The sequence below is a fragment of the Astatotilapia calliptera genome, chromosome 18, assembly GCF_900246225.1.
Source record: "Astatotilapia calliptera chromosome 18, fAstCal1.2, whole genome shotgun sequence".
Lineage (NCBI taxonomy): Eukaryota > Metazoa > Chordata > Actinopteri > Cichliformes > Cichlidae > Astatotilapia > Astatotilapia calliptera.
In genome coordinates, this window is record NC_039319.1 from 27,178,236 (window position 1) to 27,190,935 (window position 12,700).

General features: G+C 45.5%; 1 protein-coding gene and 1 long non-coding RNA gene across 4 annotated transcripts; one reads left to right on the forward strand and one right to left on the reverse strand.

Moving 5' to 3' along the window:
* The first annotated feature begins 209 nt into the window (after window positions 1-209).
* On the forward strand, window positions 210-12,110 carry dnai4 (dynein axonemal intermediate chain 4). 3 transcript variants are annotated; one of them, XM_026150774.1, is made up of 17 exons: window positions 210-301; window positions 383-542; window positions 1,044-1,198; window positions 1,799-1,899; window positions 2,124-2,280; window positions 2,378-2,517; window positions 3,467-3,649; window positions 3,773-3,952; window positions 5,151-5,299; window positions 6,012-6,098; window positions 6,186-6,340; window positions 6,437-6,597; window positions 7,142-7,266; window positions 7,792-7,890; window positions 8,776-9,002; window positions 11,515-11,668; window positions 11,824-12,110. In XM_026150774.1, the coding sequence occupies exons 1-17, from the start codon at window positions 243-245 to the stop codon at window positions 11,866-11,868; spliced, it is 2,337 nt and encodes a 778-aa protein (XP_026006559.1). In that variant the 5' UTR covers window positions 210-242; the 3' UTR covers window positions 11,869-12,110. The 3 variants fall into 3 exon arrangements, with proteins under 3 accessions (XP_026006559.1, XP_026006560.1, XP_026006561.1); XM_026150775.1 differs by having other exon boundaries at window positions 3,485-3,649; XM_026150776.1 differs by lacking the exons at window positions 11,515-11,668; window positions 11,824-12,110 and adding an exon at window positions 9,159-9,229.
* LOC113011297 (uncharacterized) lies at window positions 5,214-7,207 on the reverse strand. Its single transcript, XR_003270511.1, has 3 exons — window positions 7,096-7,207; window positions 5,572-5,842; window positions 5,214-5,280 (listed from the first exon to the last, which is right to left on the reverse strand). It is a non-coding gene; the product is annotated as an uncharacterized LOC113011297 (long non-coding RNA).
* Window positions 12,111-12,700: the final 590 nt, after the last annotated feature.

The window sequence follows — 12,700 nt, forward strand, 5'->3', positions numbered from 1 at the left end:
ACAGTAAAGATGGTGGTAACCTATGTTTTTAACTGTTGTTTAAAAAACGTTTTTTACTTTATTTTAAGGAAAATGTCAAAATGTTGATATGGTCTGACTGTATACATCTACGTGTTAATGTCCAGCACACGGTGTGAGCGTGTCGCGCGCTCCCTGTACGCACGAGCACGAGCTCTGACTGGGCATGTCCCGTTGCCATAGCACCGCAGTAGGAAACCCATAACAGCAGGCGCACTGCAGCGATGTCTGCCACGGGGGGGAAAGACGGAGGAAAGCGGCGATGCTCCCTGCTTCTGAGACCGTACGTTAGCCGTACTCTTTTCACTGCAGCTGTCTGCACGTACACGCAGCCACGGTCACTTGTTGTTTTGCTGCCTTCCAGCTCCCCTCGTACCACCTCAGTCTCACACGGAGGCCCACGCGGATCTCACCAGCGTTCCAGACAAACCACGAGTGTGCTGGGCTGTCACAGCAGGCGGAGCCTCGGGGGCAGCAAAGTCCTGGAGAAGAACGTGGTTCAGACTCCCAGACAGGCTGTTCGGGTACCTGAGCATCACACGGACACTGTCCTCACAGTCTGTGGGTCCTCTGAACAGTTTGTAAATGAGAACATCAGTCACAGACTCGGTACTAGATTCAGATTAGACACAGTTTCTCATCAGTTCCACAGAGTAAAGACCCGCGTCGTAGACTGTGTTTAATGCATATGTATACTGAAAGTTTAAAGAAGTAGGCTTACATCAAACTCAGGCTGTAGTCACAGTTTTACTTTGCAACCCAGACAAAAACACAAGACTTCATTTTGTGGATTTGTTTTCATGACTGATTATTCTGATGCCTCTAAAATTAACATTCGACTACCACTCACCAAATTTTCAAAGCAGTTAACTGAGTGCTTTGTGAAAAAGGCAATAAAAGGAGAGATGCAGGTAGTGGAGTTAAATACCATGATGTAGCGAGCATGTAGTGATGTAGAAGTACCTCCAGTGTGCCCTTGAGTGCAGTACCAAGTTAGCTGTAGCTAGCTTCTGTGTTTCTTGCAGGTGTTTGATGAAGTAAACAATGATGTCACTCCTCAGCCGCTGTACCAGGCTGATCCAGGAGCAGTGCAGCCCATGCTGTTTGTGGATGAAATGTCTGTGGGCTCAGCATCAGACCAGCCAACAGCCACGGGCAGCTTCACTCTGCCTTTCTCCAGGTACCAGAGTCTGAGGTGATGCAGCTGGAGCTGCTCTGTGAGGCTTGAATGTGTGGAGTGCAAATGTTAAAGCATTGCTTGAATTTGAATATGAGTTTTCTCTGCAGGCCTTTCCATGTATTATCTTTTCTAGTAGCTAAGTTCTCATCGGTACGTCGTTGTTCCGCCATACCTCACGTGGCTCTTATTAAGCTCGGTGACGTCCACGACGGCGTGGCTTGTCCCTCGCTCGTGTTCTGAGGTTGGGCAGCATTGTGGTTATAACCTGGGGACCCTTGAACCCTGACCTATCCTCTTTTCTTTTAAAATCTTTGATATGTGAACGTGATTGAATCAGTCGGGGAACTCCCAGTGATACAGGTTTGGGTGGAAACCATTACATTACATTTAAGCTCAGTAATTATAAAACAGCAGAAGTTTGAATCAACCAGGGCTGCTGAAGCACAGCTTCTTACTAAATTGTGCCACCAGTTGAGCAGGTCCATGGTGCAGGGAGGCAGCCACAGCCAAGCACTTCCTGGAGAGAGCGAGGACAAACTGTCTAAAGTGACTGCAGGTTACACGCTTCACCCTGTAAAAATGTGCTCGCAATGTTTCCAGGTCAGTATTTGGCAGCAGCAGAATATCCAGCCAGTCCACCACAGAGTCCGTGGATGACGAGGACATGTTTTCTAAACGTGACATTCCCCTCAGTTTTCCAGGTTAATAAATTGTTTTTTTAAATGCACGCTTTTCCCTTTATCCTTTTGATTACTGCGTTCATGGTGTTTGAGCTTGTGTGGTGGTTAATGAGCACAGTTAATGCAAACTAAATGGTTTTTTCAATCTCCACATATTACTGTGACTAAAGCTCTCAGTTCTCGGTCACACCTACAACGTATCTTTGTGGTGTTTATAAGAGTTTGTTCATATATTTTCTTGCTAGATGTGAAGGTAAAAAAGGACACGGAGAAAGAACAGGTGACAGAGGACATGTTGAAGGACATCACGGAGGTCTTTATCTCTGAGACAGACACCTTTTCACTGCTGGACATGCCCAGCATCTTTGTGTGTGTGGATGCTGATGAGGCAGAAGCTACCATGTGGGTGAAGTGTTTCCCATATCTGACTGGTTGAGACGCTTACATATGCACCTAAAATGCGCTACTGGCACGTTGTGATTTTACCTCGTTTTCACAGAGCAAGAAACCATCAGTACGAGGAGGTCTGCAGAAACAGAGTGAGCAGGGACAAACATGTGGAGCGATCAGTGCAGACGCTGACCGGAACAACAAAAAACAAGCATGTCCAGAGTAACGGGCTGATGGTGGTGGATGCAGGTGAAGCTGTTATTCTAATGGTGACTTTTATAAAAGTTTTAAACACACCCAGGTCAGTGTACCTAAACATGAAGCTGGACTAACTTGATTTTTGGCAGCTTTATTTAGAACATGGCTTTCTTTCATCTCAAACTGTGCTTTTGGACTCAGTCTATTTAAAGTGTGATGAATATTTGGTTCCCAAACTTTGGTGTGTGGAAGTGCGTCGCTGTCTTAGATGTGTAGTGTTCACAGTGTGTTTGTTTGAGCTCACTATGTTTATATCAGAGTAGTTCATTGTTACCTTTTCACCATTTGAACTATTTATCTGCCATTTTTAGCCAAATGTTCTGGCTAAAAATGGCTAGCTAGAACATTAAGCTAGCCTCTTTCCCAACAATTTATGAACCGCAGATTAGCATTTACCTTTTTATCCACATTAGTGTCTATTTATCTGATGCTGAAGGTGCTGCAGAGGTTTTGGTCTGCGTTGACCTGATAGCTTAATGCAGTTGCTGCAGATTAGTCGGCTGCAGCTATCTGATTATCCACTCATGTCCCAAAGGCTTCCTTGTGACTGTGGAGAGTCACAGTCACCCAGCCTACCCATCAGAGGATGGGTAGGCTGTGGTCAGCAACAATATTCAGCTAAGCATTGAAATGATGCTTGGTGCGAAGGAGGCCCAAAGTGTGCTGGGAAATGATCCCCCACACCATCACACACCCACCACCAGCTTCACCTGTTGGTATCAGGCAGGATGGAGCTGTGCTTTCATATATGTTTACACCAAATTCTGACCCTACCCCACCCTTCTTTTTAGCTTTTTACACACTCTCAATAGTAGAACCCACCATTCACTATATCCTTATATTGTTCTACTTTCTACTTTAGTTCTACTTTCAGCAGTTCACTTCATCCATAAAACAGAGGATGGAGTGTTGAGCTTTTATAAATGCACGGTGTTTTCAGATGTTTGCATGTCCACAGCCACAAATGTTACCGTCTGCGACATGTATGAGCCTTTAAGTGATGCTGAGCAGGAGGAAACAGCAGGTATCTGTAACCCAGTGAAGACTGACCACTCAGAGGGTGTGACGGACTCCAGCAGAGGTGCAGACAGGAGTGTGTCAGTGGGCAGCACAGCCACTACAGGTAACTGCACCCACTGGTTCACTGCTTCATTCAAACAGGGCTCAGGGTTCGTCATCATTCAGAAGTTTTAACAGTTTCATTCTTTTTACAGTACAGAAACTGTTTTTTTGTATTTGTCTTCAGTCAGTGCCTGTGGTTCACTGAAAGAAGTGGAAGTGAAAGCTTTAAACGCTGAGACGCAGTGGAAGCTCATCATGCTGTCAGACAAGTTTCAGCTTTGCTTACAAACAGTGGAGAGAAGCATCCTGCAAAACAGCTTCCACCCTCAGCTGGCTGCTTACAGACAGCTGCCTGTGCTGGGAGGTAGTGCTCACAGCACCGTCACAGCACCGTCACAGCACCGTCACAGCATCGTCACACCACCGTCACAGCACCGTCACAGCACCCTCACAGCACCGTCACACCACCGTCACAGCACCGTCACAGCATCGTCACACCACCGTCACAGCATCGTCACACCACCGTCACAGCACCCTCACACCACCGTCACAGCACCGTCACAGCACCCTCACAGCACCGTCACACCATCGTCACAGCACCGTCACAGCACCGTCACAGCACCGTCACAGCACCGTCACAGCATCGTCACACCACCGTCACAGCACCGTCACAGCACCCTCACAGCACCGTCACACCACCGTCACAGCACCGTCACAGCACCGTCACACCACCGTCACAGCACCGTCACAGCATCGTCACACCACCGTCACAGCATCGTCACAGCACCGTCACAGCACCGTCACACCATCGTCACAGCACCGTCACAGCACCGTCACAGCATCGTCACACCACCGTCACAGCATCGTCACAGCACCGTCACAGCACCGTCACAGCATCGTCACACCACCGTCACAGCATCGTCACAGCACCCTCACAGCACCGTCACAGCACCGTCACACCATCGTCACAGCACCATCACAGCACCGTCACAGCACCATCACAGCACCGTCACAGCACCGTCACAGCACCGTCACAGCACCGTCACACCATCGTCACAGCACCCTCACAGCACCGTCACAGCACCGTCACACCATCGTCACAGCACCATCACAGCACCCTCACAGCACCATCACAGCACCCTCACAGCATCGTCACAGCACCGTCACACCATCGTCACAGCACCGTCACAGCACCATCACAGCACCCTCACAGCATCGTCACACCACCACAGCACCGTCACAGCACCATCACAGCACCGTCACACCATCGTCACACCATCGTCACACCACCGTCACAGCACCGTCACACCATCGTCACAGCACCGTCACACCATCGTCACACCCTCGTCACACCACCACAGCACCGTCACACTACCGTCACAGCACCACAGCACCCTCACAGCATCGTCACACCATCACAGCACCCTCACACCACTGTCACAGCACCCTCACAGCATCGTCACAGCACCCTCACAGCATCGTCACAGCACCATCACAGCACCGTGGTAACATTACTACTAGATGAAGCATTACGATTGTAATGAGTGAAATCATTTTTTCAGACCCAGAGTGTCCAGTGAAGAATGAGATGGTGGAGCAGAGGACGGGGGGCATGGACGGCGGTCCGTCTCTGCAGTGTCTCTGGGTTTTCAGCTGTGAGCTCAGCAGAGGACGCAGCGTGAGCTGCATGACCTGGAACAGAAAGAATCCGGTAACAGAACAAAGATCAACTCCAACTCACAGAAACTGATTCAAGAGCAAAGGGCTTGAAGTTAGTGTACATTTCTGTGCAACACAAGTCTTTTGTCCTTGTGTCATTCATGTGTGTCACTAATGTTGCTGGACTGTTTCTCAGTCTGAACGGTGAAGTCAGAGTGAGCTGGGTTATAAAAATAATCTTTAAATATACAATTCAAAGGTAGTATAACCAAGTACAGTTAGCTAACTTTCAGACATGCCTGCAGTGTGGAGAAAAGGCCGTACCTTTGCTCAGTTAAATGCTGAAGGAGCCTGGCTAATATTGGGTCTGTCTCTTCTGATAATATTGTATTGAAGCATGCTGATCACTTGAAAGAACTGAACATGATTTATTGAGATAGAGAAATGAATGTATTTGGCGATTAGACTGTGGTGACCCATCAAAGCAGTGCCAGGGTTTAGGACAGGACCCCCCACAGCTGAGACTCTGGTGGTGATGATGATGAAGACGGCTCTGGCTGAGGGTGGGGAGGTGGAGGGTTGCACAAAGGAGAATCTGAAAGGAAGAATGACAGAGAGCACACATGTAAACCGTGCAAAGTGGAAGCTGATTGGTTCAAAGAAAGACAGCGTGGGAAAGCGGCAGTCGTGTAGGAAGCAGACTAACACCCAGGAAAGCAGGCAGACGACTGATTACAGATCCTCCTCGTGTGGCTGTCTTCTAGGACCTCCTGGCTGTGGGTCATGGCGAGTTTGACTCTGGGAACCAGAAACCAGGTCTGGTGAGCTGCTGGTCCATCAAAAACCTCAAGGTATGACTTTGCTTTGGACTGGATTTAGTCAGCTCCCCTCATCATCATCGCACAGATTGTTGAGTGAGGATGTTCTTCCTCCTACAGTGGCCGGAGCACATTATCCACTGTGACAGCGCCGTGACCGCTCTGGATTTCTCTGCTAACAGCCCCAGTCAGCTGGCTGTGGGCACACATGACGGCAGCATAACAATCCATGGTGTGCACAGTAAGGACAACAGGTCACGTGGTGTCAGCAGCCGGTGAGGGGCGTGTGCAGTGGACAGTGCAGGTCTTTTACTACACACTAAAAGTAAACCATGCTACTGCTCTGTCTTTGTTTCATGTGCTCTGTGTAGGGAGAGTCCCAACAGACACCTGGGGCCAGTGTGGCAGCTCAGGTGGACCCAACAACAAGTGAGCTCGACGGGGGAAGAGAAGGTGGAGGCCCTCCTCTCTGTGGGTGCAGATGGCAGAATCAGCAAGTGGTTTTTCTTCAAAGATGGCCTCGACTGCATAGGTACTCAGCAGCCGGCTCAGTGCAGTCAGCTGAGACAGCATACAGGTCATCGTTGTCTCTCAGGATAGTTCCAGCCTTGGAGAACTTCAACTCTCTCTTTGGCCTTTAAGATTTTAGAAGAAATTCAGGAAAAATGTCCTTTTCTAAGTGAATCTTGGCAGTTGGCAGTAATGTTAAACTCTAATGGGTGAGTATTTTGTCAAAGGTGTGCAGAGGAGAAGCAGAGCTTTTATTTCAATGGTCACAGGAAATGAAAAGTCCAATCTGACAGAAATACTCAACAGATGCTGTGCTAACTCCATAGATACTCTAAGCTAAGAAAAAGTACACAAAATCCAACAACAACCATGGACTAGAACATGAAGACATGCCTGGCACCACAGAGACAAACACAGTGCAACTCCGACTGACTGTTGCTCTGTGGTGGCTTCTGCATGCTCTTGCTCACAGACAAACAGACAACAGGCAATGATCAAATAACTCCTTCTCTGCTCTCACCTTGGTGTCAGGTAAATGATATAAAATGATCCATTTCTTGCCGTAGACTTGATGAAGCTAAGGCGCATTCAAAATACAGAGACACTGACTGGAGGGAAGAGGACCGAGATGATGACAGAAAGAGTCCTGACAGCACTGACTCCTGGGCTCTGCTTCGACTTTCATCCCACAGTAAGTTACTGTTGGGTCTTAAAGAGATAGACCCCGCTGACTCAGGGACCAATCACCAATCAAAGCAAGACGACCACAGCGCTCTTTGTCTTTTACTTGCTGCAAGGGGAGTCGTCAGGGTCTTAGATAAGATAAGATAAGATACCTTTATTAGTCCCACAAGGGGAAATTTCTTCACCTGGTCCCCCTCACAGTCCTTTTTATTGACAACAGCAGTTACAGAAACATCTCGTTAGTCATGTGACAGATCAGGCACTCATACATGAACATGTGATATGTGAACACGTGATATGTGAACATGTGATATGTGACATTGTCTGCTACACCACATATCACTGTGACCTTTCACCAACATCTCCAGTCACCCCACATATGGCATAACCTTTTAACATTCTTGCTAAAGATCTAATAATCTTGGCCTTCCTGCACAATGACGACCATATTGATCCACAGTTCTCTAACAGAGATTCATGAAATCCCTGAGATGTAACCAATGTATCCCACTGTGTTCCACTGTTCCTGCAGGACTCCAGTATCTACCTGACTGGGACATGGGAAGGTCTCATCCACCAGTGCTCCTGCTCCAACAGTCAGCAGTTCCTTGAAACCTACAGGAAACACTTTGTAAGTTCTTCAGAGTAAACGCTGCCAAAGACTTCTGGAAAAAACATCTGTTTCTTCCCCAAAAGCCTTTTTATTCCAAACTGAAGCTCCAACTGCAGTTTAACGGCTCTGTAGGGACACTGCTTATTTGTCAGTTAACTTCATTTTAAGGAAAACAACAGATAAAGTAAACTGACACCTACTGGTCTGTCTCTGTAAGTCCTCCTGGACTGACTCAGCCATACTGGGATCAGGGGTTTGGTTTTGGACTGGTTTGTAGTCACCTTCATAAATGGTATCAGTCTAATTTTAGGCTTAGGTAAAGTTTTGGACCTGATTTCAGAGTGGATGTGGTTTGATGTGAATTGGGTTGAGACTGGTTTATGTCTCATTGTGGTTTTAGAGTTTCTTTCTGAGGTTTATTGTTTAGATTTTGTGTCAGCATATTCCTTTATTCTTCAGTCAATTATGCTGCACACACAACTTGGAGTCATTTTCACCAATTCTTTGATTTACAGCATATTTTAAACTTTACAGATTCTTCTCTGTGTGAATGTGATGTTAAGCCTTAAAACTTACTAAGTATTCTTGGTATGTGAAGGCAGCGCTACATTGTTACAGGAATGTATAAATGTTGTCCACATACCAATAATCCTGATTCAGTCAATGAAATGAATTTCACTTAGATCTGTAAATAAAACACAAACTGCTTTGGAAATGAAAATGTGATACATATATAACATATGTACACACATATGCTGCGATCTTTGTAGAAAGATTCTGAGTGAGTGAAGTCTGGCAAAATAATAACTTCACTGTTTGTTACAAACTGCTGTTCTTATGGTGCTGAATCTTCTTCGTGGGTGTGTGATATACACTCAGACACCTCTTCTTCTTCTTCGTCAGTGTCCTGTAAACTGTGTTGCGTGGTCCCCTTTCAACCCTGATGTGTTCCTGAGCTGCTCATCTGATTGGACCATCCAGCTGTGGAAGCAGCACCACTTGAAGCCTGTGTTGGGTTTCACCTCCGCCCAGAAGGCTGTCTACGACATCAAATGGTCCCCAAAGTGGCCTACTGTATTTGGAGCTGTCACCGAAGGGCAGCTAGAAATCTGGGACCTGAGTTCGAGCATGTGAGTACCTTTGGGTGGCGCTGTCACTCGGTGTTCCTGTTCCAACACACAGTGGTGTGTTTGTGTAGCTTATCTGCCAGTTGAATTGAAAACCTTTAGATAACTTCTTATTTCATAGCAGTAATGATACATGTAATCAATGTAGCCTATTTGCAGCTCTGAGGGCCAGGATCACTGATTCACCCGTAGCTAGCCAGGCCCCTGTAGCTGCTGTAGCTGAAGATAGCGTAGGCCCCGCTAGCTGTTCCCCGGCAGACCCCAAGCAGCTGGGGAAAGAGGGCGGCTGGGTGACGGTGAGGAGGAAGCATAGTCTTAAACAGAAGCCCCAGGTACACCACCAACCATGTGTCTAACTGTTTTTCCCCACTTGGTGACACACCCGCCGGGGGTCAAACTCTGATTATTGGCGATTCTGTTTCTAGACATGTGAAACCTTCTGGAGGAAACCTGGTCTTGTTAGGAGAGACGGCATCCATCCCACTTTGGATGGAGCAGCTCTCATTTCTAGAAACATCAGACTTACATTTGAAAGTCTGATGCTTAGCCTCGTCCACCCCAGCTGTAAAACTCAGAAACCAGTCTTACTTGAAAACTAAGGTCTCTAATCAGAAGTACCTGACTCCGTGGTATAATTCTCAAACACGTAGCCTAAAGCAGATAACTCGTAAGCTGGAGAGGAAATGGCGTGTCACAAATTTAGAGGATCATCATTTAGCCTGGAGAAATAGTTTGTGCTTTATAAGAAAGCCCTCCGCAAAGCCAGAACATCTTACTATTTGTCACTGATTGAAGAAAATAAGAACAACCCCAGGTTTCTCTCTGACAAAAAGTCAGAGCTCTATCGATCCAACCATCCCTTTAATGTTAACTAGTAATGACTTCATGAACTTCTTCACAAATTTTTATCATTAGAGAAAAAATTACCAATAATCATCCGACAGATGTAATATTATCTACAGCTACTCTTAGTACCATTGATGTTAAGTTAGACTCTTTTTCTCCAATTGATCTTTCTGAGTTAACTTCAATAATTACTTCCTCCAAACCATCAACGTGTCTTTTAGACCCCATTCCTACAAAACTGCTCAAAGAAGTCCTGCCATTAATTAATTCTTCGATCTTAAATATGATCAACCTATCTCTAATAATCGACTATGTACCACAGGCCTTCAAGCTGGCTGTAGTTAAACCTTTACTCAAAAAGCATCTCTAGACCCAGCAGTCTTAGCTAATTATAGGCCAATCTCCAACCTTCCTTTCATATCAAAAATCCTTGAAAGAGTAGTTGTCAAACAGCTAACAGATCATCTGCAGAGGAATGGTTTATTTGAAGAGTTTCAGTCAGGTTTCAGAGCTCAGCACAGCACAGAAACAGCTTTAGTGAAGGTTACAAATGATCTTCTTATGGCCTCTGACAGTGGACTCATCTCTGTGCTTGTCCTGCTAGACCTCAGTGCAGCGTTCGATACTGTCGACCATAATATCCTATTAGAGCGATTAGAACATGCTGTAGGTATTACAGGTACTGTGCTGCAGTGGTTTGTATCATATCTATCTAATAGACTCCAATTTGTGCATGTAAATGGAGAGTCATCTTCACACACTGAGGTTAATTATGGAGTTCCACAGGGTTCAGTGCTAGGACCAATTCTGTTTACATTATACATGTTTCCCTTAGGAAGCATCATTTTCACTGAAAAACTAGTTCATGCATGTATTATTCTCAACTATTGTGATTCGTTACCATCAGGTTCTTTTAAAAACTCGCTGAAAAGCCTTCAGTTAATCCAAAATGCTGCAGCAAGAGTCCTGACAGGGACTAGAAAGAGAGAGCAGATTTCTCCAGTATTGGCTTCCCTTCATTGGCTTCCTGTTAAATCCAGAATTCAAAATCCTGCTCTTCACATACAAGGTCTTAAATAATCAGGCCCCATCTTATCTTAATGACCTTGTAGTACCATATCACCCTATTAGAGCACTTCGCTCTCGCACTGCAGGCCTACTTGTTCCTAGAGTATTTAAAAGTAGAATGGGAGGCAGAGCCTTCAGTTTTCAGGCCCCTCTTCTGTGGAACCAGCTTCCAGTTTGGATTCAGGAGACAGACACTATCTCTACTTTCAATATTAGGCTTAAAACTTTCCTTTTTGCTAAAGCATATAGTTAGGGCTGGACCAGGTGACCCTGAATCCTCCCTTAGTTATGCTGCAATAGGTGTAGGCTGCTGGGGGATTCCCATGATGCACTGGGTATTTCTTTTTCACTCACTATGTGTTAATAGACCTCTCTGCATTGAATCACACTTGTTATTAATCTCTGTCTCTCTTCCACAGCATGTCTTTATGCTGTCTTCCTTCTCTTTACAGTATAAAGCACTTTGAGGCGACTGTTGTTGTGATTTGACGCTGTATAAATAAGATTGAACTGAATGTGAGTCAGACTCAGAAGGAGACTCCACCTGTGCAGCCCTCTGTATCACCTGTGTCTTGTCCATATATTCACCTCTTTCCTCCAGTCTGGACCCTGTCATTGTGCAGCCTGCAGCCCCTGGTGTGAGGATGACGTCCTTGCTATTTTCCTCTCAGGCTGACTGTGTTGTGGTAGGAGACACTGATGGTCATGTGACTGTCTACCAGCTGAAGAATCTCAGTGTAGGAGAGCAGAGCCAGGTAACATTAAGCTGGTAGAAAGGACGGGCTGATTGTAGTAGTGGGAAAGAAGCAATAAGGGAGACGTCTCATTTCAAGTGCTGTCTGCCTGGTGTGTGTTCGATAGCAGAGACAATGACGTGGTTTTAAATTTTGTTCTGGATGTTTTCTTACAGGTGGATGTTCTGGAAGACCTCATCTGCTCTGCAGCATCTAGATAACTTTATGAAACAAACACATGTATGTCCAGTCAGCCTGAGGTTGGTGACAGAGTCATCTGTAGAAATCTACACAAAGATAGCCACAGTCCTGTTTCCATTGGCTGCTGCTTCATGAGCAGCTGTAGAGGTAGACTAGGTTACAGATAAGACAGAAGAATCAACAGCTAGAAACATGTTTGTATGGCTGTTTATAGGTGAGACACCTGACCAGTGTTGGTCAAGTTACTTGAAAAAAGTAATCAGTAACTAATTACTGATTACTTATTTTCAAAAGTAATTAGTTACTTTACTGATTACTTATTTTCAAAAGTATTTAGTTACTTAGTTACATTTTAAAACATGATTTATCCCCTAAATAGGTGACAAAGCAATAGATCTTTTAGCCCAATTCTACTTTTTCTGCATAATCGATCATATAAAATGTAATCAACTGGAAAAGTCTCTTTAACTTTATGCATCAAGCAAACATTAAATTATATGCAACATTCTCTGACTGGAAGAAATTTGTTGAACATTTAAACCTATTTTCTGCACATTCCAGCACATAAAATAAAATTGTTTTTTGTGTTTACACTCAGTCTTTCAAATAGATGCAAGTGAAATACAGCAGAAAAAAATCAAATAAAATAAAATCAAAAACTAGCGGTCCTGTTGCTCTATTTTCACCTGTATAGCAGGAGTGGGGCAGGCGGAGGTTTGCCCTGGTGCAGGTGTGCCGCAGCGGTCAGTGGAAGGATACGCCAGTTTCTCTGTGAATGTCACATTCCCGTGGCAGCGCACTGTCGGTGCTTGCTCGGACGTTTAGGGGTTTTTTTTGCTGTAAAAGAAAGTT